Source organism: Phalaenopsis equestris, unplaced genomic scaffold, assembly GCF_001263595.1.
Source record: "Phalaenopsis equestris unplaced genomic scaffold, ASM126359v1 Scaffold214451, whole genome shotgun sequence".
Lineage (NCBI taxonomy): Eukaryota > Viridiplantae > Streptophyta > Magnoliopsida > Asparagales > Orchidaceae > Phalaenopsis > Phalaenopsis equestris.
Window position 1 is genome coordinate 10,373 of NW_018233231.1, and position 25,316 is coordinate 35,688.

The 25,316-nt window shown below is 34.2% G+C and overlaps 1 protein-coding gene across 1 annotated transcript; it reads left to right on the forward strand.

Annotated features, from left to right (window-relative positions):
• The first annotated feature begins 303 nt into the window (after positions 1-303).
• On the forward strand, positions 304-20,231 carry LOC110037073 (lipid phosphate phosphatase 2-like). The gene is made up of 8 exons (XM_020741649.1): positions 304-548; positions 8,378-8,599; positions 8,714-8,801; positions 8,894-9,003; positions 9,121-9,214; positions 18,978-19,166; positions 19,285-19,344; positions 19,832-20,231. Exons 2-8 carry the CDS (start codon positions 8,384-8,386, stop codon positions 19,993-19,995), a joined length of 921 nt encoding a protein of 306 aa, XP_020597308.1. The 5' UTR covers positions 304-548; positions 8,378-8,383; the 3' UTR covers positions 19,996-20,231.
• Positions 20,232-25,316: the final 5,085 nt, after the last annotated feature.

The window sequence follows — 25,316 nt, forward strand, 5'->3', positions numbered from 1 at the left end:
TCATAACTGACAATTTTAATAGTCCTCCAAAGAAGAATAAATCAATAATTATCGCAGACGCGTAAAGTTGTGTTGACCGTTTATTTGTCTATGGAGACCCAGAACCCAAAAAATTTAAATATCATTTCCCGACTTAATCGCCATAGGCGGGCCATCAAATAAAGTTTTCGGTGTTTGGTTTATAACACGAAACAGGTGAAATTGAACCACAAATTATTTGGATAAATACACGTGGCGAACAAGCAGTAAATGTTAGCATAATCAAACGGTGGCTGTTGAAGTTGCCTATTCTCAATTCAAACAAGATTTTTGCGTTTTCCTTGAAGAAAAAGAACTGAATTTTCTCATCCGTTGAAATCGGGCCAGAAGAGACGCTGCTCTTGCTTTCTCAATAACTTACTTCCCTTCAGGTCTTCTCCGTTTCAGTCTTTGTAGAGATCCTTTGATCTGGAGCCGGCTGCCTGCTGTGATTTTTCGATTGAGGAGAGTTGGATTTAGGAGGCCAGAGGAAACGAAAGCGTGCTTTTGGTGCTGAAGAGGGGGCGAAGGTGAGTGGAAACCCTCTTATGTTCTTTTGTACGAGCTTTAGAAGATTCTTTACTTTTTCCTCTTCTTGCTTTGCATTTTGTTCTTCTTTATTACTGTTACGAAGCTATGATGAGGTATGTGACTCTGTGGGTGAGTCCGAGTAGTTACAGATAGTATCGAAATTGTTACTTCCGTAAGAATCGGAGGTGAGGAGGTCAATATTTGCGATCGAGTTTCACAGTAGTTGGCCTAGAACATGCTCAAGGGCAAAATAAATACAGGGAAAGAAAAACCCAAGAGTTGCAGTCTGATAATTTTTTATCTGCCTCTTTTGTAAACCAATATTACATATAAATATATGAGTGATTATTGTATGAGGACACCGGACTCAAATTTGTGTCCGGTAGAGTCACTGTAATAACTTTTTTTTAGTGTTTTTAATTAGACACCGGACTCAAATTTACGTCCGGTGTCCTGATGCAATAAAAAGTCCTTTCAAGAACCACTACTAACAAAATATGAAAATAGCATGGCAGAACGTATATGCATAACAAAAATATAAGAAATTGTTCTCCATGTGCTTATATAACATAATATGAATATATATGTGTGTGTGTGTGAGAGAGAGAGAGTTTTATTATACTTCCCTATAAGAATGTGTATCAGGTCGCCCCCTGTCTATGTTAAAAATATCAACACGAATCTTTAAGGAATCAAACAGCTAGGATGGAGCCTCAAACGATTGAAGTTCTAAACCAAAAGGTGCGATCCGGATTGGCTAAGCAGTCACCGACTGCACAGTAGGATCGATCGATGCATTATTAACAGACGAACCTAGTCGATAGTCGATAGACCTGTTGACCAAATGTCGTATCAACAAAATCACAAAATATCTATGATCGATCGATCAATCTCCTCAATGAAAATGATTTTACATGCGATCAAATGACATATTAAATCAATCCCGAAGCATCCGATGATCGATAAAGCATTATATTTTACTTGTATTATAAATATATTTTTTACTCAGTAGACATGTCGATTTAGTTGTTTGGGCAGTTACTATAACTAATCCCTCTTTTGTAACCGTAATTTTTAGACCTTTATAAGTAGAAGGTCGATGCAGATGATGCGTCAGTTTGAGGCCCTATAAGAAGCAGTTTTTCGAAGGAATGATCAACCACCACTTATAGAGGTGGGATGTCAAGGAGCTCGCTCTCAAGGGGTTCCCCTTGAGAATCCGCTAACGCCCAACGATCGAGTGAGCGCTCGGGCATCTGAAGCACAAGGAGATTCCCATCATGTGGATAACACTGGGTCTACGCCTGTGGCTAGGCATCTGGTAGAACGTGCCTTGAACCCCCCCGGCAAAGGTGCTTTTACTCGAAAGATCATCTGAAGCACAAGGAGATTCCCATCATGTGGACAACACTGGGTCTATGCTTGTGGCTAGGTATCTGGCAGAACGTGCCCTCCCCACCCTCTGCCCCCGCGCGCGATAGTTCTTTTACTCGAAAGATCGTCGAAATTAAGGATTCTTCATTTGAATCCTTACAAGTGGAAGAATAATCCAGTCGATCATGAGGCTTCTTTCGAATCATTTGTCAGAGTGTTACAGATAAGCGACCTGATGAGGTATTGGCTTTTCCTAATGATATTGAAGGAGTCAGCTCTTCAGTGGTTCCTCAATATGCCGGTCGAATTATTTCAACTTTCGCTTAGTTCAAGAAACTCTTTGTGGCTCACTTCACCACTGTACATAAGTCGAGAAAGAAGTCCAAGGCTCTAATTCAAATTCAAATAAAACAAGGAGAGATCAAAAGCCTACGTTCTTATATCCCTCGATTCCGGAAGGAGATGCTGGAAGTGAAGGACTTGCAATAGCTGATTGCTTAGATTGCTCTGACACAAGGAGTTAAAGACGGGTGATTTAAATATGACTTCAACTTGCTCGAACTCAAAGTCTTTCCTCTAACTGTTGGAGATAGCCAACAGTCACATTACTACAGGGGAGGCTACTGGCCCTCCGAAATTTGAACAAGTATTTTGATTACCATCGTGATCACGAGCACGCCACAGAGGAGTGGTTTTTTTAATGCAAGATCTGCATTGGCTGCTGCGAGCCCAAGTGCGCTAGGTTTCCAGGGGGAGACTCGCAAGTGTTACAGTTGTGGTGAAGTTGGTCATATGAGCAGGGACTGTCCTAAACCACTTAAGGAGAGACAGACAGGTGGACGTGGACAAGGTGGAGGTCGTGGAGGTTAGAAAGGTGAAAGAGGGGGCTACCGGACAAATTTGATGGTAGCAGAGGGCAATAGAGAGAGAGCCATGTATGATCTTTATTAGTGAGGATCATGAGTGTCTAGAGCTGCTGAAGAAGAAGCAAAAAAAAGCAAGAGATGAAGTTGAGAATGTTTCAAATTCATCGATATCAAGGTGTAGCATTATCACTTAGTACTGGTGACACACTTGCTTTTGCTTCTATTTCCACCACAAAATCATTAGAATAGATCATAGATTTTGGTGTTTCTCGTCACGTGATAGGTATTGCTGGAGAGTTCTCTTTATATACTCATTTAGCAACACTAGAGTATACATACTATTAATAATACAGCACAACCTATAGTTGGTAAGGGTACAGTGGGATGTACCGATCATATGATTTTGTCCAATATTTTGTGTGCTCCTTCTTTCCCAGTAAATCTCTTGTTTATTAGTGTCATTATTGTCCCGTTAAATTGCATTGTTTCTTTTGATATTTACCATGTGATCTTCCAAGAGAAAGGGACAGGCCAAACACTTAGGACTGAAACGTGGCATTACAGACTCTGGTACTAAGACTAAGAGGGGACAGATTCAACTCTGGTGCTGCAGTAGAAGAATTTAGGAGGAACGTCGAGGATGTGTCACTGCTACGTCACATATATATGGGACGTTCTAGTCTTAGTTTATTAAGTCGGTTGTATTCATCTATGTATGAAAGACAAATAAGGAGAAACTAGTGTGTGATACTTGTGAGTTTGGAAAATTCACTAGGAACTCTTATATCGGTTCTGAGAATAAGAGCTCTGGTATGTTTGATTTCATATATTCTGATGTATGGAGATCTTGTTCTACTAGTTCTATGAATGATTATTGGTATTTTGTTATGTTTATTAATTATTTTTCTTGTTTTACTTGGATATACTCGATAAAACAAAAGATTGAGGTGGTTGCTTGCTTTAAAGATATTCACAAGGTAATTCAAACCCAATATAGTGCAGTTGTGAGGCACTGCAATCTCATAATAAGACAAAATATATCAACGAAGCATTTGGGGACTTCCTGACAGCTCAAGGGATACGACGCTAAACCACACGCTCATACACCCCAGTACAGAATAGAATAGCAGAGAGGAAGAATTGACATCTTTTAGATGTAGCCCAAAGCATGATGACGACAATGAATGTCCCATAACACCTATGGGGGAAAACAGTTTTAACAGTCATTCAATTGATTAACAGGATGCCTTCAAGGGTGTTGGAGTGGAATTCTCTTTGTCAGATGTTGAAAGGAGACAATAGTGGGATATTTCCATTGAAGATATTTGAATGTGTATGCTTTGTGAAAGACAATAAACCATCTGTGGGGAAGTTGGATCACAGAACTGTGAAATGTGTGTTCGTGGGTTATTTATCAACTCAAAAGGATTATATCTGTTGGAGCCCGATTGAAAAAAGACTCTTTGTGATTATGTATATGTCATTCAGAGAGTTTGAATCATATTACACTATGAAGGTGAATTCACCATTCAGTGACTCAACAGACACTTGAGATATGAGGCAAGAGAGAGTGAGTAGTAGTGGTGCAAGTGAGAGCAATGTCATGTCCTATGATATGGAATTGACCGACCAAAGAGATCAAAATCGAGGAGATTGACCCCAGAGGTGGTGGAATTCAGGTTGAAGGTGAGTTAAGGGTATAGACATGGAGGAAAAAACAAACCGAGAGAACAGAATCCGCAATGCCAACAAGTCCTTTGTCCCGGTCTTTCCTAACTCTTGAAACACCTATATCATCCACCTTCAATTTAAAACTTCCAGGTGATATTATTACTTCTCCGTCCACTCCTACCCCCCAAATTTTGCGGAAGACCTTCTGCAGCAATGCGGGACATCTTCCTGATCGTTTTGGGTGAGAACTTAATATTATGAACTTTATTTCTTATTCTAACAACTCACCTTTGTATGGAGCATTCAATGCATCATTGAACTTTGTTTTTATGCCAAGTGTTGGTAGGTTGTTAAAGAGGATTTCAAGTGAAAAGCGATGATGCATGAAGAGCTTGAAGCTCTTGATAAAAACATAACATTGGAGATTGTATCACTACCAGTAAGGAAGAAGACAGTTGGTTGCAAGTGGTTCTTCACGGTGAAACAAACTTTAGGAGGGAAGGTGAATAGCTACAAAACACGACTAGTGGCAAAAAGGTTTAGTCAGACGTATGACATTCACTACGATGAAACATTTGCACCAGTCACAAAGATGAGCACAGTGAGGACATTGGTGTCTCTGACAGTGAATGGTGGATCGAGACTCCATTAATTGGATGTGAAGAATGATTGTCTTTATAAGGAGCTATTAGAGAATGTATATATGAAGATGTCACTAAGATTCAATACATCCCAGACAGTGGACAAAGTGTGTAGGCTCAGGAATTCACTGTATGACTTGAAACAGTCTCCTGGAGCTTGGTTTAATAAGTTTAAAATAATGATGGTTGACATTGACTATCAGCGGATCATTGCAGACCACACAGTATTCTTTTGGCAACATGAATGTCACACTACCATATTTGTTGGGTATGTGGATGAAATGATTATCACTAATGATGATGAGACAGAGATTGCTCTACTGAAGGGAATTTTGGAAAATAATTTTAGGTAAAGGTTCTGGGACAGCTCAGATTCTTTCTTGGGATTGAAGTGACCCATGGATATGTGGGGATTGTCCTATCCCAGAGAAAGTATGTACTGAATCTTCTCACGGAGACAAGGATACAAACCTGCAGTCTCTCCAATTGATTAGAAGGTTAAGCTCAGTATAGAGGCAGGTGAATCAGTTGATCATGAGAGGTACCAGAGGCTGGTATGCCGCCCGATCTATCTGTGCCACACTGAGCCTGATATTTCTTTTGCAGTAAGTGTGGTGAGTCACTATGTACTCAAGAAAGGGTAATATGGATGCAATGTATCAAATTCTTAAATATTTTAAAATTGCATCGGGGAAAGGGTTGATATATAGAAAGAACGAGCATGTAGATATTGAGGGCTTTTGTGAGTTAGATTGGGCAAGTTGTGCTAATGATAGGAGATCAACATCAAAATACTATATGTTTGTAGGTGGCAACTCGATTTCGTGGAAGAGCAAGAAACAGTTGTAGCAAGATCAATAGTAGAAGCAGAATACAGGCCTATGACATTAGGATTTGCTGAGATGTTGTGGCTGAAAGCTTTGTTGGTTGAACTCGAAGTGGATCAGGGAACTCAACTGAAGTTGTGGTGTAACAACAAGACAACAATCAGCATTGCTAACAACTCGGTGCAATATGATATAACCAAACATGTGGAGATTGATTGGTTCTTCATCAAGAAAAAGCTGAATAACAGACTGCTAGAGCGAAGTCATGTAGCCACTGGAGAGAAAGTGGCGGACTGCCTCCTTAAAAGACAGCTCATTAGATTTTTATAGGTTATGTGACAAGATGGGCTTGGTGAATATCTTTTGTCCATCTTGAGGGTAGGGTTCTACTAGTAAATAGTTGAAGTCTAGGGCTTTATTTGTAAATGTTGCAACTTGTAAGACTCTCTAAGCCCGTAATCAATGAAATGAGGGTGATTTTTGAGCAATAATTTATACTCATAGTCATGAGAATCAAGTTTCTCAAAATTCCTGTAGAAGTGCTGGATTTGAAACTATGATAAATCTGAATTGATGTTAGAAGATTTTATGGAATTAGTAAAAGTTGGCAGCTGCTTTTAACTTTTTTTTTTTTTTGGTCAAATGATGGTCAAATGAATAAATATTCAATTGGTCAAATGAATAAATATTCAACCGAAAATCATAAATCACTCCCATATCAAATTGCCAAGGTCTATCAAGTATAAAATGACTAACATCCATGTACAGGAAATTACAAAGTACTTCGCAAATTAAATGTTTTATAATAGGAAAATTGACAAGACACATTTCGGAGACGAGTATGTCGCTTTCTTTCTTAACCCAACTGATTTTACAGGATTGTGAATGTTTTGTAGTTTTAAGTTCTAATTCTTGTATAACAGATCCGGAAGTTATATTCTCGGTTCAGCCACTATCAATGGGCAAATCACAAACCTTTATTCTAATGGTACATCTAGTTCGAAATATAGAATGCCATTGGGAAGCCATGGACTGTCGATTTGCTATAAGTAATTTTGCGATAACGCTTACAAGAGTCTCCCCTTCATCTCCAACTACCTCGTCAATTTCTGCTTCACCCACATCCGAGGCATTATCTTGCAGTTCATCACCAGCTTCTCCTTCCATGACCTGAATTTCTTGCCACGCTGTGCATTCACTCGATTTTTGTTCGAGTTTAAAACAACGAAAGCATTTTAAAGTGGAAGGCTTGGAGTATGGATTCTCTTTCACCAACATTTTACCCTTAATGGAACCTTCTCACCTGTTGCTAGGATGGATTTAGGTGCTGATTGGAATTGAAGAGAGCTCGACTTTTGTGACAGATTAACTGTTTAATTACTAGATACAGGTTGTTCAAAGGGCCGTCCATCCAAATGAATTACCCTTTGTGTGCCTGTTGAGTTGCAATTCTGCTTTGCATGCTAGATTCACTGTTTTCAACAAAGACCAATCAGAATTCAATTTCTAGTTTATCTTGAATGGTATCTTTAAGTCCGCTGATGTATCTGGCGACTAATTTATTGCTGGACTTTTTAAAATTATTTCTAGAACTGAATCCATAAAATTCTTCAGTGTATGCACTGATAGATTTGGAGCCTTGGCAACAATGTTGATATTGATTGCATAACATTTGCTCATGATCTGTTGGTAAAAAATGCCCTTGTAGAAGTTGCTTCATCCTATACTAACTGCGAACTGCTCCTTTGCCTTCTCCCAGATTAATTTAGGACATCACAATGAACCTTATGTTATACACTATACTTTATTTTCAAAGCTTGGTTTGACATGCTTCGAAGCAAAACCTATTTTTCCATAATTGTAAGTTAAGGAATAAAAGGCGGGATATGGGATTATAAAAAGTAAAAAATTACAATGGTGGATATTCTTATTCCGAGTTGGTGTTTTAAGGGAAGAAAAATTGCTGTTCCTTTATTCATCAAATACTGAAAAATGGAAAATAATGTTATCATCTCCATCACACTATTTTAGCCTTATCGAAACTATTGGGTTAGGCTTTTTTAGTCCTTTGTCAATCTTTCATATAGATTGCCTTATGATGAACTCTAATTTATGTAAATGATTTTGCACAATTTCTAGTCTCTAATAGTGATTTTGCTCCACCTTTTATTTTTGCTTAATTTGCTTAGCATAGACCATTTTCCCCCTATCATATGGGGTAAATACTTTTGACTAATGTTCTAACACTGCTGCGCTGACATAGAGTTGGATAGGTACGTGGATGGAAACTTGGCGCAGTGTGACATCATTTATGACTATAAAAGTTTCCTTCATAGAGATGGCTTTGATGCTTTGTTGCATTCTTTTTTTCTAGGCATAGTTATTTCTTGAGCTATTTAACTAATTGTGGATATGCTTGTAATTTTTTTGTCTATTTTTCACTTAATAGGTGAAAATGCCAGATATTCAACTTGGTGCTCACAATTTTAGATCCCATGGAATTAAAGTTGCAAAATTCCACAAGCATGACTGGATCATACTAGTTTTTCTTGCCATTATTGATATTATACTGAATGTAATCGAACCCTATCACCGTTTTGTGGGAGAATTTATGATGACAGATCTTAGATATCCAATGAAGGGCAATACAGTGCCATTTTGGGCTGTCCCTGTACGTTCCTACATGCCTTGTTTTTTGGTTAATTTTGACGATGTGGCATTTTGCTATTCCGCTCCTAGTGATTTTCAAGCTTTAAAAGAAGAGTTTTTTTTTTTATTGTAACAGTTGATAGGAGTCATTTTGCCAATTTTTATCATCACCGGCATTTACTTCAAAAAGAGAAATGTCTATGATCTGCACAATGCAATATTGGGTAAATTATTTATTTAGTTTTTGTTTTTTTTTAATAGCACAACTAGTTCATTATAATACTTTATTTGACGGTTACTTGCATTTTGTGAGCAGGCCTCCTATTTTCTGTTCTTATTACTGCTGTCTTAACTGATGCAATCAAGGATGCTGTTGGTAGACCGCGACCAGATTTCTTTTGGCGCTGTTTTCCAGACGGCATTCCCGTGAGTTTTTATCATTAAAAAAAGAACAATTTTGAAAGAAGTTTTTTCTGTTAACTTGTATGGTTTAGTCATTCAGCATGAGGTAGCTTAACCAGATGCTGAAATGTTTTTGTGCAGAAATATGACAACTTCACCACAAGTGTTATATGCCACGGAGAGAAAAGTGTTATCAAGGAAGGTCACAAGAGTTTTCCTAGTGGGCATTCTTCATGTAAGTGGCAAAACATTTTTTGTAACTCAAGTTAGTTAAGTGAATACTTATCATAAAACCTTAAGATAATAGCAAAGAGGTAGTATTCTAATTTTGTTTGCTAATATTAAGTAAGCTTTTCTAAACAAAGTTATTACACTTTATAAGCAATTTTTTTTGGTTATGTAGAAATCCCTTATTTGAAAATTTGAAGGATTAATTAGCCTTCTGTAGGAGAGACATTTCCATATTAGTAGTTTATTTAGTTGCTGGAAGATGCAATACTTAGATTCTTAATAATTGATCATATTCCTTTATTGGTAACATAAAGCAGTTGGTAATACTGTTTATTCATGTCGAACAACTCTAATATTAATAGAATTTCAAGATCATATGTTACATAGAAGGGAGAGCTACTGACATATGGATCTTTTTTATCTGCATATAGAAAAATAAAAATAAGCGGTGTATGATTTACGAAGGTTTTAATGTTATGTGCTTTTAAATTTTGTTTAATGCATCCAAAATTGCCTTCTATTTCTTATAAATTGCCAAATTATTAGGTCTTTGTCCTACATCCATATCATATATATATATTTTAAATGCTGCATAAATTTTTTATCGTTTCATCTATGTTATGATTTGTAACAAAAAAAAAAAAAAATTGTTTATATGGTTATTTTTAATAATGCATAAATTTTTCATTGCTTCATCTATGTTATGCTTTGTAATGGAAAAAAAAAATTGTCTTCAATTAAGATCAATCACACAACCATTTCAGAACACATGATTTATGTGAAAAAACCCGCAAATGAGAAAAAAAAATACAGAAGATTTGGTGTAATAATTTCACTAACAAAAGAAGATGGTCGACGATAATGTCGAATATAAAGCCGCTTGGCTTCTTGCTTGATTTCTCACACCGAAATCCATGACATATAAGGAGTACTTATTGAGTTATAATAGTGTATTTGGCAGAAAATATATTTGGTGTCAAATATATTAAGCAAGAAATATATTTGAAAGGAAATATGAAATTTCTTACTATATATGATAATTTTTACCAAATATATTTGTTTCCAAATATTTTTTTGCTTAATATATTTGATATCAAATATACTTTTAGTCCTTTACACTTTATTGTAACTATATAAATACCCATTGTATATCATGGATTGAGGTGTGAGAAATCAAACAAGAAACTCAGAGATTTTGTACTTGGTTTTATCATCGACCACCTTTTGTTAATGAAGCTAGTAATCCGGCTCTCTCGTGTTTTTTTTTTCTCGTTCAAGGGTTTTCCACGTAAATCCTATATTCTCCAGTGGTTGTAAGATCAGTTTTATTTGATGATAAATAGTGCTTTTTTTTTTAAGTGGCATCAGAGCACATGATTTCTTATGTTGCTTCCGTCATGTTTCATTGGCTATAAAATTGATCTTGTTCATTTTTTATTTTATTTATGAGAAATCAATTATAGCATTATCTTTTTCTTTTTGGAGATGGCTAAAATAAAATTTGACATCAAGAAGTTATAATGGTCTACTCATTTTGCTTTGTGGAAATCAGGATGAGAGATATCCTGGTTCAGTTAGATTTGGAAGAAACATTGCTTGATATTGATTGCATGCCGGAAAAATTATCTGTTGAAGAGAAAATTTAAACAAGATCTCATAGTTTACATCTGTCAAATGAGATTTTACACGGTTGTTTGAAGAAATACATTACCCCACGTAGTGGGATTAAGGCTTTGTTGTTGTTGTTGTTGTTTGAAGAAATACATTACCACAAATCTATTGGAGAAATTGAAGTATAATTTTTGGGGAGTCTCACAACAAAGTTGTATTTAAAGTAGATATGAAGACTCATCTCATTGAGTTCAAAAGCATCATCATTAACCTGGAGATGATTAAGGTAAAGCACGACGATGAAGACTTAACTTTATTTTTGTTATGATCTTTTCCACCTTCGTACTAGAACTTTAATGATTCCATGTTTAATGGAAGGGATTTAATTTTTCAAGAAGATTTTAGTATAGAATAAAGGGAGTTAATTTGTCTCGAAGATGTTAACAATGTCATGTTATCCAAGGATTGGTTTGAGAATGATCAACTTTCTATATCTACCAGTAGTGGTGATATCTTGCTCGCCAGAGGAAAATCTAAAAATAAATCATATCGGTCGAAATCTTTTGTTAGATCAAAGTTCAGAGGGAAGGATATTGCTTGCTTTTGTTGCAAATAAAGGGGGGCATTGGAAAATTAGTAGCCCAAGAAGGATCTTTAAAGAAGCGCGACCATAAGAAAGTCTAAACAACTAGATCAAACGAGTATCATAGCAGAAGATGACAAAAACATCTTAGTGTCTTAGAGCCAACAAAGGTCTTCATTTGAATCGATCATGGACTTTGGCTGCATGCTTTTACAGGATGTGTAATAGTTATTATCTCTTTATCTATCAATTTGTTGAAGATGCATTGTGTTGATGGGGAATGGTTTTTCATGTCCTATGGTTGACATCGATTTAGTGAAGATTTTGATGTACGACTTATTGTTAGGACACTCACTGAGGTCAAACATATCCCTAAGCTAGAGAAAAGTCTGATCTTTCTAATTACCCTTATGATAACTGTTTATGACACACTGATGAAGGTGGAGTCATGAAGGTTTTCAAAAGAGCACTCATGATGATGAAAGGTTGAAGATGCGTTGTGTTGATGGGGAATGGTTTTTCATGTCCTATGATTGACATTGATTTAGTGAATATTTCGATGTACGACTTTTTGTTAGGACACTCATTGAGGTCAAACATATCCCCAAGCTAGAGAGAAGTCTGATCTTTCTCATTACCCTTATGATAACTGTTTATGACACACTGATGAAGGTGGAGTCATGAAGGTTTTCAAAAGAGCACTCATGATGATGAGAGGTCAAACTGTTAGAGAAAATCTCTATGCTTTGGAAAATTTCGTTGTTGCAGGTTCAACAGTTGTTTTAACTTCCATGCCTAATATTGATGTCACTAGATTGTGGCTCTTGGGGTTTGGTTATATGATTGAAAAAGACATTAAAATGTTCAGCAAACAAGTCCTACTATGTGTCAAGGCATTGGTCCTTTAAAATTCTATAAGCAAAAAATGATCATTCATTAGTGCGAACCACAAAGTCAAAGTTCTGCGTTATTATATACACTCTGATATATGGGGACCATTAACAGAGTCGTCATCTGATAGTGCATATACATATTGACATTTATTGATGATTACTTTATGGACGTTTGTCCATTCTTCATCAAACAAAAATTAAATGTATTTGGATTCTTCAAGTAGTGGAAGACCATAATTGAAAAGCATTCTGAGCAATAAATTAGATATCTCAAGACAGATAATTTATTTTAGGTTTATTCACGTCTGTTCGATATTTTTTGTCATTCAGATGGCACGACAATAAAATAATATTTCTGAGAGGTATAGTTATATTAAGTTTTAATGAATATGTTGCATGTTTTTTTTTTCAACCCTTTAGATAAAAGTTTTTGGGCTGAAGATGTTTCTATTGTATGCTGCCGATCAATCAAACTCTTCATGTCGTTATCAATCTAAAGTATCTACAAAAGTATTGGTCTGGTAGTCCTCTTGATTATTCTTCTTGAAGATTTTTGGTTGTCCAACTTACACTTATATCAGGATGAAAAGTTGGATTCTAGACTAAAGAAGTGTATATTCTTGGGCTATAATATGCACAATTGTGTAATGATTTACAAACTATGGAATCTTAAAAATTTTGGAGTCATCGTAAGCAGAGATTTGTTTGATGAAAGATTTCTACCATATCAAGTGACATTGCTGCCGTCCAACTTTATATTGAGACGAGTCTTTTATATCAACGAGCTCTCAGATTGAGGTGGATCACTCTATTTTTACATCATCTCAATAAACTAGTGTTGATTAAGAGATTTCTACTTTTGCATCTTATTCATTGACCATGGGTAGAGAGAGAAGGGTGATTTTCCCACCTAAGTGATATAGCGAGGCAAAATTGGTAGCATATGCATTGAATGTTGCATATGATACGTGCTCATAAAATGATGCATTCTCAAATCTGGTTACTACAAAGTGGGTCGTGACTATAAAAAAGAGATGAATTCATTACATAAAAATCAAACTTGGGTAACATACACAACCATCAAAGAAAAAGATCATCCGATGCAAGTGTGTACACAAGAAAAAGAATAGCTTTTTAGAGGATGAAGAATTAATGTATAGAACTTGATTAGTGACGAAGGGATTTAGTCAAGATTCTAGGAGTTAACTTCATTGACGTCTACTCGCCAGTCGTGAAGCACACATCTATTCATATGCTTGTCGGGATTATTGCTACTTATGATTTGAAGCTTGAGCAATTAGATGTGAATACCGCTTTTCTGCATGATGAGCTGGAAGAAGAAGTCTGCACGGTCCAACTTGAAGGTTTGTTGTGGAAGGAAAACATGACTATGTCTGCAAATTAAAGAAGTTTTTATTTGAAATAAATTAGTTCTCACATCAATGTTAAGGTTTGATGCATTTTCCTGATTAAAAATTGTTTCACTAGAAGCGATATTGATAATCATGTGGACCTAAAGAAGCTATCAGATACATCATTTGTGTTCCTCTTACTCTATGTTTATCACTTGGTGAGTGTTGTTAAGGAAAACTTTGAAGTTTAAAAGCTAGAAGATCTAAGATCCGAATTTGATATTAGTTTTGAGTGCATTAGAAAAGATACTTTATGATGAAAATTTATCTATCAAACTCAGAAAAACTTTCACATTTTTCTTAAACAACCTATGTTCCAAAGTATTGATCGATTCAAACTGAAAGATTTAAAACTGTCCCCACTTTGTTGGCTGCACTTTTTAGGTTATCACCCAGAAGGAATATATGGAGCATATTTTATATGCTAGTGTCATTGATATTTTAATGTACAGAATGATCTGCACTCGTCTAGAATTAACTCAAGCAATAAGCATAGTTAGCAGAAACATGGAAAATTAAGTAAATAATATTAGGTTACTATTAAGTGGATTATGAGGTTTCTGCGCTTCACAACAAATACATATTTGACATTTGACACCTCTAAACTAAAGCTTATCAGGTTTGTAGACCCTGATTATGTTGGTAACTTAGATCGGAGGTTTACTACAGTATTTGTATTCACTCTAGGAGGTTGTGTTGTTAGTTGGAGGTCTTCTTTACAATTCATTGTGGCTTAACTTAAGATTGGGCAGAATATATGGTCATTTATGCTACTCTAGGGATGGTTATTTGGTTGAGAGACTTACATGAAGAGTTCAGCTGTTAAGTGGATTATGAGGTTTCTGCCCGTCAGAACACATACATATTTAACATTTGATGCCTCTGAACTAAATGCTTATTGGGTTTGTAAACTCTGAATATGCTGGTGAGCTAGATCAGAGGTTTACTAAAGGATGTGTATTTGCTCTAGGAGGTTGTGCTGTTAGTTGGAGGTCTTCTTTACAATACACTATGGCTCTATCTAAGATTGGGCAAAATACATGGCCATTTATACTACTTTAGGAATAGTTATTTGGTTGAGAAACTTATATGAAGAGTTCAGTTATAATTCTATGAAGATGAATATTTTTTTGTGATAGTCAAAGTATTATTTATCTGACAAAAGACCAAATCTATCATGAGCGAAATAAACATATAAACTTTGATTTCATTTTATTCGAGATATCACCAAGACATTAAAAAATCTCGCTGACATGATGACAAAGTTTCTTCCAGTAACCTAGTTCAATCATTGCTTGGACTTGATTGATGTTCGATTCCAATGAATCCAAGGGGATTTGGAGAGCGGACTGTAACTTCGAGCTTTATTTTTGGCATAACATTAAGTCGATGTTGAGATTTGTGAAATATTGTTTTAAAATATTTTACTCTTTATATTTGGTAACAAATATATTAAAGCATTAACTTGCGTGATTCTTAGACAAAATTTTCAAATGCATTGAAGTAAATTCGTTAAAATATTGAAAACAATTAACATGACGAAATAACTTGTGTAGAATAATATTTATAGTGCTGACATTAGTGGTGTAAACGAGTCGAGTCGAGCTCAAGCCACCCTCAGCTTGAGCTTAATGTTGATCAATTTTTTTGAGTTCGAGCTCGAGCTCGAGCACAAGTCTACATGTTCGAGCCAGTTCACGATCCGGCTTGTTTAATGTAAAAGAGAGAAAATGATATTATTTTAAGCTAGCTTTATATTAAGATAACAAATTGAATGAATAATTAAGAAATAAATAATATTATTTTTTAAATATTTTTTATACTATTAAAATAAATTCTTGATATTTAATATATTTTGAGTATATTTTATATTAATATTTTTTTAAACAAGCCGGCTCACAAGCTAACGATTCGATTCTGAGCTGGTTTGAGCTAGGCTTGTTAGCTCATCGAGCTCTATTCACAAGTCACTTATCGAGTCGGGCTTGAGCCGGCTCACGAGTTTGCTTGACTCACACCCATAGTTTCCGACTCTCGAGTTGGCTTTACTCACACCCATAGTTGACATATATTCTAGTACTCTTTAAGGGTATAAATTTTGAACCGAATTTGCTTTTGTGTAGGACTATTGATGCATACAAACTTTTTTCACTACAAAAATTTGAGTTATAGTGCGATTAAAAATATATATTTGTCTTCTTTTTATTGGTGAGATTTGAAAACGTAATAAAGTTTGTAGGAATTTGGGCTTTAAATTTATCTCAAATACTGAGATGGAAATGACTCTGGCCTGCATTAAATTATCGATAAGAATAAATATCATAGATATGAGTGAGAGTTTAGTTTTTTAATTATTTATTGGTTAATCTAAAAATTAATATTTTTGTTAGATTTTTCTTGTAGAAGAAGGGAGAACCATCAAGACAATTTTATTTATTGAAGTTGAACAGGATATTTAATGATAAATGAGTAGAACAAATTAGTGCAAGGATGAATACAATTAGGGATTTAATTAAGTTAATTATGTTTTAATTATATTGGCTGACTTATTTGGGTTGCAAAATCTTGCAAAAGAAAAATTTTTGTCTAAGGGTCTGTTTGGGATGTCATCTGCTATAATTACAAAAATTTTAAATAAATAAATAAAATAATGATAAATACAATAAATTAGATTTTGTTTAGAGGAGACACACCTCCTCACAGGAAACAAATCGTATGCTTCTTTCACACTTCCCTTCGTTCGTACCATTGAAGAAGTGAAAGCGAGAGAGAGCAGAGAAATTGAGAGTGAAAGGTGGATAGGAGAAGAAAGAAAAAGGAGGAAAAAAATGCTGACCTTGCTTGCGAAACCCTAGTTGACATCTTTGAGTTGAGCAGCTTGAGTGCAAATGAAGGAACACAAGAGGAAGGAAAAGGAAGCAACGTTAGAGATGGAGAGCGGGGAGGAAGAAGAAGAGGAAGAATGAAAGGAGCCATGTGATTCTTCTCTTACCTGAGATTCGATGTCGAGCCCTAGCCGAAGGAGGAAACGATGTCTAGCCCTAGCTGAAGGAAGAAATGACACCGTGCCCTAGCCGTGCAAAGGAGGGGACTCCCTGTTTTGGTGTTGAAGTTGAGCCATGCTTGAAGGAGGAAGGGAGAAAGCTGGAGCATTGCGAAGTCGTCTGTGGGTTTGGGGATGAGATTTGTGGCAATGTGCTGCGTTCATGAATAAAAGGAGGCACGTGTGCAAATTTAAGGCTTGAGTGCAAAGAGTAAGATTTGAACCTTGTAGGTATTTACGATTTTTTGATGTTATTAGTTGAAATAAAATATCTATTTACTTAGTAAATGCTAATAATAGGTTTGACTTCAAATATTAAAGACAGAAGATTAGAGGCTGAATCAAATAGAGAGTAATCTTGTGCACAAGAAACCAAATCAAACCTTATAAGATAAGAATACACGCACACACAAACACACTTATTTATATGCCATTAGATAGATTTTATGTTTTCATAAGTAGAATTAGCATTCAGATTTAGAAGAATTTTTTATTGGAAATGTATTTGAAAGAAAAATATTTAAATTAAATACCTATATTTATGCTTTTCTTTTATGATAGAATTTTTATAATTATACACACCTTTAACTGATCTGGATGATAGTCAAGAAAATAAAGTGAATGAATAACCTTTCACGAAAGGTCTTTTAAAGCAAATGTGAGTAATCATTTTCTTTTATTTATTAAATAAATAACTGCATTATTGCTTCATATATCTGCTTTTATAGTCAGAGGTATGTTATGAAGTAAGGAATTACTGAAATGAATGAAGTAAAAATGAAAAAGAGAAAACATTGGATTCAATGACCTTAAATAGAAGTAATTAAAAGTAATGAAATGTAAAGACTTTAGTCAATCAGGGATTCAAGGTCACCCACACAGATGATACTAACATGAGATGCCAAGTACCAGTGCATGAAAAACGAAATGATTAATGTGCACCATATGTTACTAATTTCTTAGGATACTTATGTGTACAATTTTAAAGATACCTTTTGGTGTTTTGAACTTTCGCTGTTTGTGGCGATGTTGACGAAAAAACCATCGTAGATATGAGCCTTTCGTCACCGTCTTTTGCCTGTGGTTCGTCCTCCTCTTGTTTTTTTTGTTTTTTCCCCGCATTGCCCTCACGCAGTTTCAGTTTTCTCCCTTTCCCTGCTTCGATTTCTCTTGTCCGTTCGATTGTCTGTCTTCCCCGAAGGTTTCGAAAGCTAAACTTCTCATCTCCTTGTTGCTCAACTTCTCGTTTTTTGTTAAAATTCTGAAGTTTGGGTTGAGCCCTTACCTCTCCTCTTTTGATATGTGATTTTGAAGCTATTGCTTTTATGGATGATATGGTTTATGCTTACAATCTAGCTTTTGGGTTTGCAGTTCTTTGGTTTTGCCATGACAAATTGTTGTTAGGGTTTGCTGTGCTTTAGTTTTGTGTTGAGAAATTTGTATAATTTTGGTATCCTGTTCTCTGGTTTTGCTTTTCTTTGAATGTTTCTCTTGGTTTGTTGTTCCATAAGTGGGGTTGTTCCTTTTGTTTGTTGTTTTTCTGTCATTTGGGTTTATGATGGTGGCATGTTGATGATGGGGGTTTTGTTGAGGGTTTTTGGGTTGTGTATTCGTGTTATGCAAGTGATTATGCTGTTAATTATTTGGGTTTGTTGTTTTTTCGGTTTGTTGTTTGGGGTTACGATGGTCTGTCGTGCATTTGTGTTCTTATTGTCGATTACCTTACTGTATGCATTGAGAGAACATGTTTTAGGCAGAATACAAGATATTTATCATGTGCTGTATTCTCATGGTTTCCTAAGCTTGAGAGTGATACTAGTGTTTTGTTGTTCTATTGGAGACGTTGAGGATCATTATATTTCTTGGTTGTTCCTTGTATATGAGATGTAGGTTACGAAAATATGGGTTGATCAATATCACATTACGATGGCTTGCCTATTGGTTGTTTAGTTGAATTTAATCACTTGAGGAATTGTTAAATATTCTGGCTTTTTTTGTTGAACTGAAATTTATTTTTGTTGTTCTGTTTGGATTATTCCTGAAATTGAGGGCTTATAACTAAGATACATACATAAGGGCATAATGGCCTTTTTTTTCTCAGACATATCTGATCAGCTGTTTAGTCAATAAGTTACGTACTCCCCAAACAGACCCTGTGTTTGGAGGAGTGATGTTCGCATTATTTTCTTAGCAAAAATTTCCAAAATTTTTCTCTATTTATGCAGGGTCTTTTGCTGGTCTGGGCTTTCTTTCATGGTATCTAGCTGGGAAAATCAGAGCTTTTGACAAGAGGGGGCATGCCGCCAAGCTTTGCATCGTGCTGCTCCCTCTCCTATGTGCAGCACTTATTGCAATCTCTCGAGTGGATGACTATTGGCACCACTGGCAAGATGTATTTGGAGGCGGCACTTTAGGTTAGTAATAGGTTTCATGCATACATTTTTTTATCAAATTGAAATGATTTTTCTTATTTCATTATTCTTTATTTGTTTAATTTTCTTATTCTAATTTTGTGTCTTGCTTGTTTCTCAGGACTGGTGGTCTCCTCAGTTTGTTATTTGCAGTTCTTCCCTCCCCCCTACGCTGAAGATGGTCCCTTTTCTTTCTCTCTCATTATATTCGTTAATTATTGCTACTTATTATATCCTAGACATAGAATATTAAAAGTTGTGTTCCAATTTTGAGGACATTTCTACATGCTTTACGACAAAAAATCAAACTTTTATTATTTCTTCTTCTTTGATTATTTTGAGTATTTTCTCTAGGAAGATCAACATACCACTCAGTTCCTATGTATTTACATTCTCTCACAACCCACTCATGCATGAAAAAATGTAATTTTTAAAAATTAAAATGGTGGTATTTTTTATATGATATGAAATATTTGGGTGGTATTAATATAAAATAATAAAGTTTAGGCGTTCGATATGTAAATACTTAGGAATTTGATTGTATGTAAATGCTCTTTTTATAATGTCTTTATAAATAAATAGTCATATTGTTTGAAATTTGAATTAAACTTGAGCAATATCCTTAATATTGAGTCATCAGTTCAGTTCATTATATAATTACATTACAGGTTGGGGCCCTCATGCATATTTTCGAGTGCTGGCAGAGACATTAAACACAACAGTTCCAACTACGAACGCTACAAATACGACGAGGCCTGCGGAGATGGACACCATCTATATTGCCTCAGACAGACAGAATCCTTATTCGAGTCCTAGGGTTAATGGCACATAAGGTGGTGTTGGTGCTCTGGTATAGCGATGTTCTTGATCATTTTTGTGCTTGTTTTGGATCTATCTTATTAGATATCTTCAGTAGGAATTTGATTTATTATTTTATATATTTTCCCTTTTTTTGTGAATTTGATAATACCTTACATATTATGTTGGTGTAGCTTTTCTTATGTTTTGTTTGTAAATATATGTAACTTTTAATTCATGTAAGGATATATATGATGGAGGTTTTCACTACATTTGATAATTTTGGATCGACACCGATCAATCATCATCGGATTATCCATACTGAGGTGTTGAGAAAACATGAAAATGTGTTCTCCTGACAAATCATCGAGGTTGAGATGCTAGAATGTTTTAAGATTCCGGTACTAAAGTTCTACAAAGGATGAAACGATTCGACTGACCACATAGCCCAATTCAAATCAATTGTGTGCCTACCAAAGATCACTAAAGCCCTATGTTATCATTCCTACCCTTATGTCTTATTGTTAATTATATAAAAATTGTTAAATAAGATTTCCCTAATAGCAGACATGATCCTAGGTCTGACCGATACTTGAGGAACTCGGGAAGTTCACCAAAAGGATCGTCGAAATTCGATTGAGACTTGGGGAACTCAAATCAACCCAAGTGACAAATCCGATAGTGAGGGATAACATTGGATTGGTAAAAAATATCTAAAATAATTGAAAAATGATGAATAAACATCTGTTTAGTAATCGATAAAATCAAAACACTCAATCATCAATAAAACACGTCTCTTCGATCAAAGTGGGTCAAGCTCTCGTGGCGATTCCCTACCATTTAACGATAAGATCCATTATGGGTATCATGCAAATCAACCCACAACAAGTGTTGAAGGTTATCCTAGCAAGGCTGTGACAAGATACACTTAATATGCTTAGTCTAAGGTATGGTATGTCCTAGGTGACAATTGATCCAGACTTTCTATATAGATGTAAAATGCGATGTATGTTATTATATGCTTAATATCCTTAATAGTTATTCTTAATTTGCAACAAAGTCAAAAACTTGATCCCGGGCAAAAGCTAGGTAATTTTTCAACTATGAAACAAAGAAGAATATAATTATAATTTTAAATATAAGATACTACGCAAGTATACGTATCATTATCAAGTAATATAAGACTTTCTGATCAAGTCCCGAATATCAAATCCACAAGAAAAATGACTATATTCTTTTTAGAAATTGAAAAATTTAGAAATTTTAGATGACAAAAATCTTCTTAGCAAAATATTCTTACTTAAACTTAAAATGCTAAAATAAGAATGTGAATTCGATTCTTTTTGTAATTTTTTGGTTTATGAAAATAAAGTAAGCAATTAATTAACTTAACTAAATACTTGTAAGATGAAAGTGATATAAATAAAATATCTTTTTCATTATCATGAATCAGTAATAAATAGAAAAATTCTGTTGTGGAAGTACTCTAAATGTGTTGTGCCAAATATGAGCAATAATATTCTTTACCCTTATTAGAAGTGCTATAAAGAACATTGACTGATTTATAGTTTGAATAGTCTTGAAGACCGGCTAGGCAGAGAAGATACTATCTCTCATTCTAGAGTTCACTCTTCTTCCTCCACATGGGGGCTAACATCTTGTATTAAAACCAAAAACTATAAATCAAATTTGGGGCTTTAGCCTGTCACTCTAAAGTCCTCTAATTCTACATCAATGAAAATCTTATTTCCCTATTTATTTGCACTCAATCCCATGACTACATTCTCATCCATGAAATTAATATGTGATTCTAACCATTTGTTGACTGAGACAATACCATCTCGAATCTTATATGTTCTCACAATAGGTATTAACATCTTAATTGGTCCAATCAAGAAGTAAATGAAGTGCAAAATTTCAAATCATAACAACTTCTTTCAATAATGAAGCCTAATACTTCACACAAATTCTTTTCAACACTTAATCACTTATCATTTTAAGGAAAAAAATAAAGAAAACTACTCAGAATCCATGGAGAAAACACAACCACACATGAGTTTAAAAGTAGAAATCATGCACACAAACAAGAAATCTAAATTAAAACCAAGTGTAGTCATAAAGATAAACACTTATCTCAAATCCTCTCCACCAAATATTTTGAAGTTCCTTTGAATTTTCTTCTTTCACTCACAATACAAACAACACTCAAAATAAAAAGAAAAGTAGCTGACGGTGGCAGCTACTTAGATGGATGATGGCTGTAAATTTGATGGGTGACTGTCCTTCTTTCTTGGAAAATCTAAGTCTTTTCTTATAAAAATTTAAGGGGTGCCTTGGTGTTTCTTCAAAAAGGTGTCTCCTTCTTCAAAAAGGTGTCTTGTTTCTTCAAAAAGGTGTCTCCATTCAATGAATCTTTTAGAAGTTGCCTCCTTAAAAGCTAATTAAATGAATTTTCATATCCATGGGCTACTTCCCACTTTTTTTACCAAGGGTTGCTTCAAACACCTTTTCAAAAATCCGTTCAAATTAAAAAAAATTCATATTATAACTACTTCTGGCACTTAAGCGTGGGGTACATGGCGCTTAGACGCTGCTCCTTTGGCGCTTAGGCACCAATCCTGGGCACTTAGGCAGCCTAGTTTATTTTTTGCACCTTTTTTCATTTTTACTCCAAATTTGATCATTTTTTACTCATTTTAGCATTTTTCATCCATTTGATTGTACCTGAAAGATAAACACACGAATACATTTCATTAAAGCGTAATATCTCAAAAATCGGTATAAAAATTTGTATAAAAACACTATATATTTTAGATGTATCAAAATATGTATCAAATAAAATGTTACTTGTCCTCAAGTGACCTTGTTACTTTTAAAATGTTACTTGTCCTCAAGTGACCTTTCAATCTTTAAAAACCAACATCATTAGATAATATATACGAGTTTCTTTAGGAGTTACCAAAGATGTTAATGTAGAAATATAGTAGTCCAATTTAGAAAAAATATTAGTAAATGTGATCAACTTAAAGTTTAGAAATTTTTAATGCTAAGAAATACAAAAATACAGGTTCCTATCTAATTCAGAAATATTATAGATTTTCTAAATATAGAGTTTAGGCATTTTATTATCTCCATTTAAAAATTTTTATTAAACATAATTTTACTCACTATATTATACCCCTAAGCTTAAAAATTTCTCAAGTCTTATACTTTAAAAAGATCAAATGTGAACAGATGTGAAATCAATTTTTGATTAGACACTAATCCTCAAGCTTCTCCTCCCTTTTTCAACCTTTTCTTTTCTATTCTTTTTCTTTTTCTTTTTCTTTTTTCAGACAAGAATTAGTATATTTGGATAGATCTTTAATGGTTTTGAATTCTACTCATCGTTTCCTAAAGCAAAGAGTTGATATTTTTCTTTCACTTAAAAACATAATACTAGTTTTGAAAATTAATTTCAATAAAAAAAATTTAAGTTTTGAAAATGAAAGGTCTAAATTTCTAAATTTTTCAAAAATATAATTTTTCCTACTAGAGATAGTTACACAATACTTCGCATTTTCCACATTAAAAATTTTTAACTTTAAGTTTTTCTTCATTACTATAAATTTTAACTAAATTCTCTTACTCATTTTTAAAATCAAAATTTTACTTCCCTAATAGAACATCATATGCATAATCATTTTTTAAATCAAAATCAAATTTATTTGAAATACATTTGAGAACAAATAAAGTTTTAAGTTCTTTTTAGAAAAAAATTTCATCCCCCTAAACTTAAATTTTTATTAGAAATAAAACATTTTAGCATCATATATAAATAAGCAAGAATGAAAACTAACTATAAACATGCTTGCAGGATGTTTCATATCCTATATATGCAAGTACAAAATTTTAAAACAAGAGTAAAAATTTAATTGATTAAAATTTAATTTTCTTAATATAAGAGATTCATTAGACTTCTATGTAGTGTGGAGTATAACATAAAAGTAAACAAACTTACTAACAAACACACATGACTATGACAGAGAAAAATAACTGGTAGTAAATTGAAAATTTTAAACTTGCAGCTTAACAAGTTAGCTAAATTCTAAACCTTTTTAAGATTCTAGAATTAAGTTCAACAAACACTAACTAAATACAACAACACAATTAAAACAATTACTACCACACATAATAATTACTCATTAAACACAAATACATCACAATGGGTGTACGAAACAAAACTCAACATATCAAAAACTAACAGCCTCTACAATCCCAACTAAAAATAAAATAAAATAACAAAAAGTACATAACCATAATACCAACAACCGTATATAAATAAGCAGGAACTATAAACATGCTTGCAGGATGTTTCATATCCTATATATGCAAGTACAAAATTTAAAAACAGGAGTACAAATTTAATTGATTAAAATTTAATTTTCTTAATATAAGAGATTCATCAGACTTCTATGTAGTGGAGTATAACATAAAAGTAAACAAACTCACTAACAAACATACATGACTGCGACATAAAGAAAAATAATTGGTAGTAAATTGAAAATTTTAAACATGCAGATTAACGTGTTTGCTAAATTCTAAACCTTCTTAAGATTCTAGAATTAAGTTCAACAAACACTAACTAAATACAACAACACAATTAAAACAATTACTACCACACATAATAACTACTCACTAAACACAAATACATCACAGTGGGTGTACGAAACAAAACTCAACATATCAAAAACTAACAGTCTCTACAATCACAACTAAAAATAAAATAAAATAACAAAAAGTACAGAGTACTAGTACTAACAACAGTTCATAGCAACACATAAACCACAAACATAAAATAGAACTAAAGATCCAAACCAATCATCAACCTCTTCTTCATCATTATCGTCACTACTCCAAACAACTATAGGCTCATATGGTGGATATCTGAGATACTGAGGAAAGACTACATCCCGATTACCTCTATTGAGGGGCTCCATATCTATGTTGTATTCCTCCAAATAATCACTTCATCTCTGCATATATCCTTCCATATGTTCTGCAAAATGCTCTAAATTCAGTACCTTATCCGCAGTGATGTTGACGTTGTCTAAAATCTTCTGTAATAACTGTGATTGGGAATCAGATCCAGAAGTCTAACCACGTGATGTAGAAGCATGTGAAGTAGAAGCTCGCGAAGTCGAGGAAGCAGAACTATTGAAGAATCCACCCTTCAGCCAAAAATAGAATGATGTGAACAAGACATCACATTCACACTGATAATGAGAGTTTGTGGCTGTAAGATCTCCTCCCAACTGTCAAATCTAACACCAGCCTGGTCACATAAAGAAAACAACAAGGATGTGAATCCCAAAC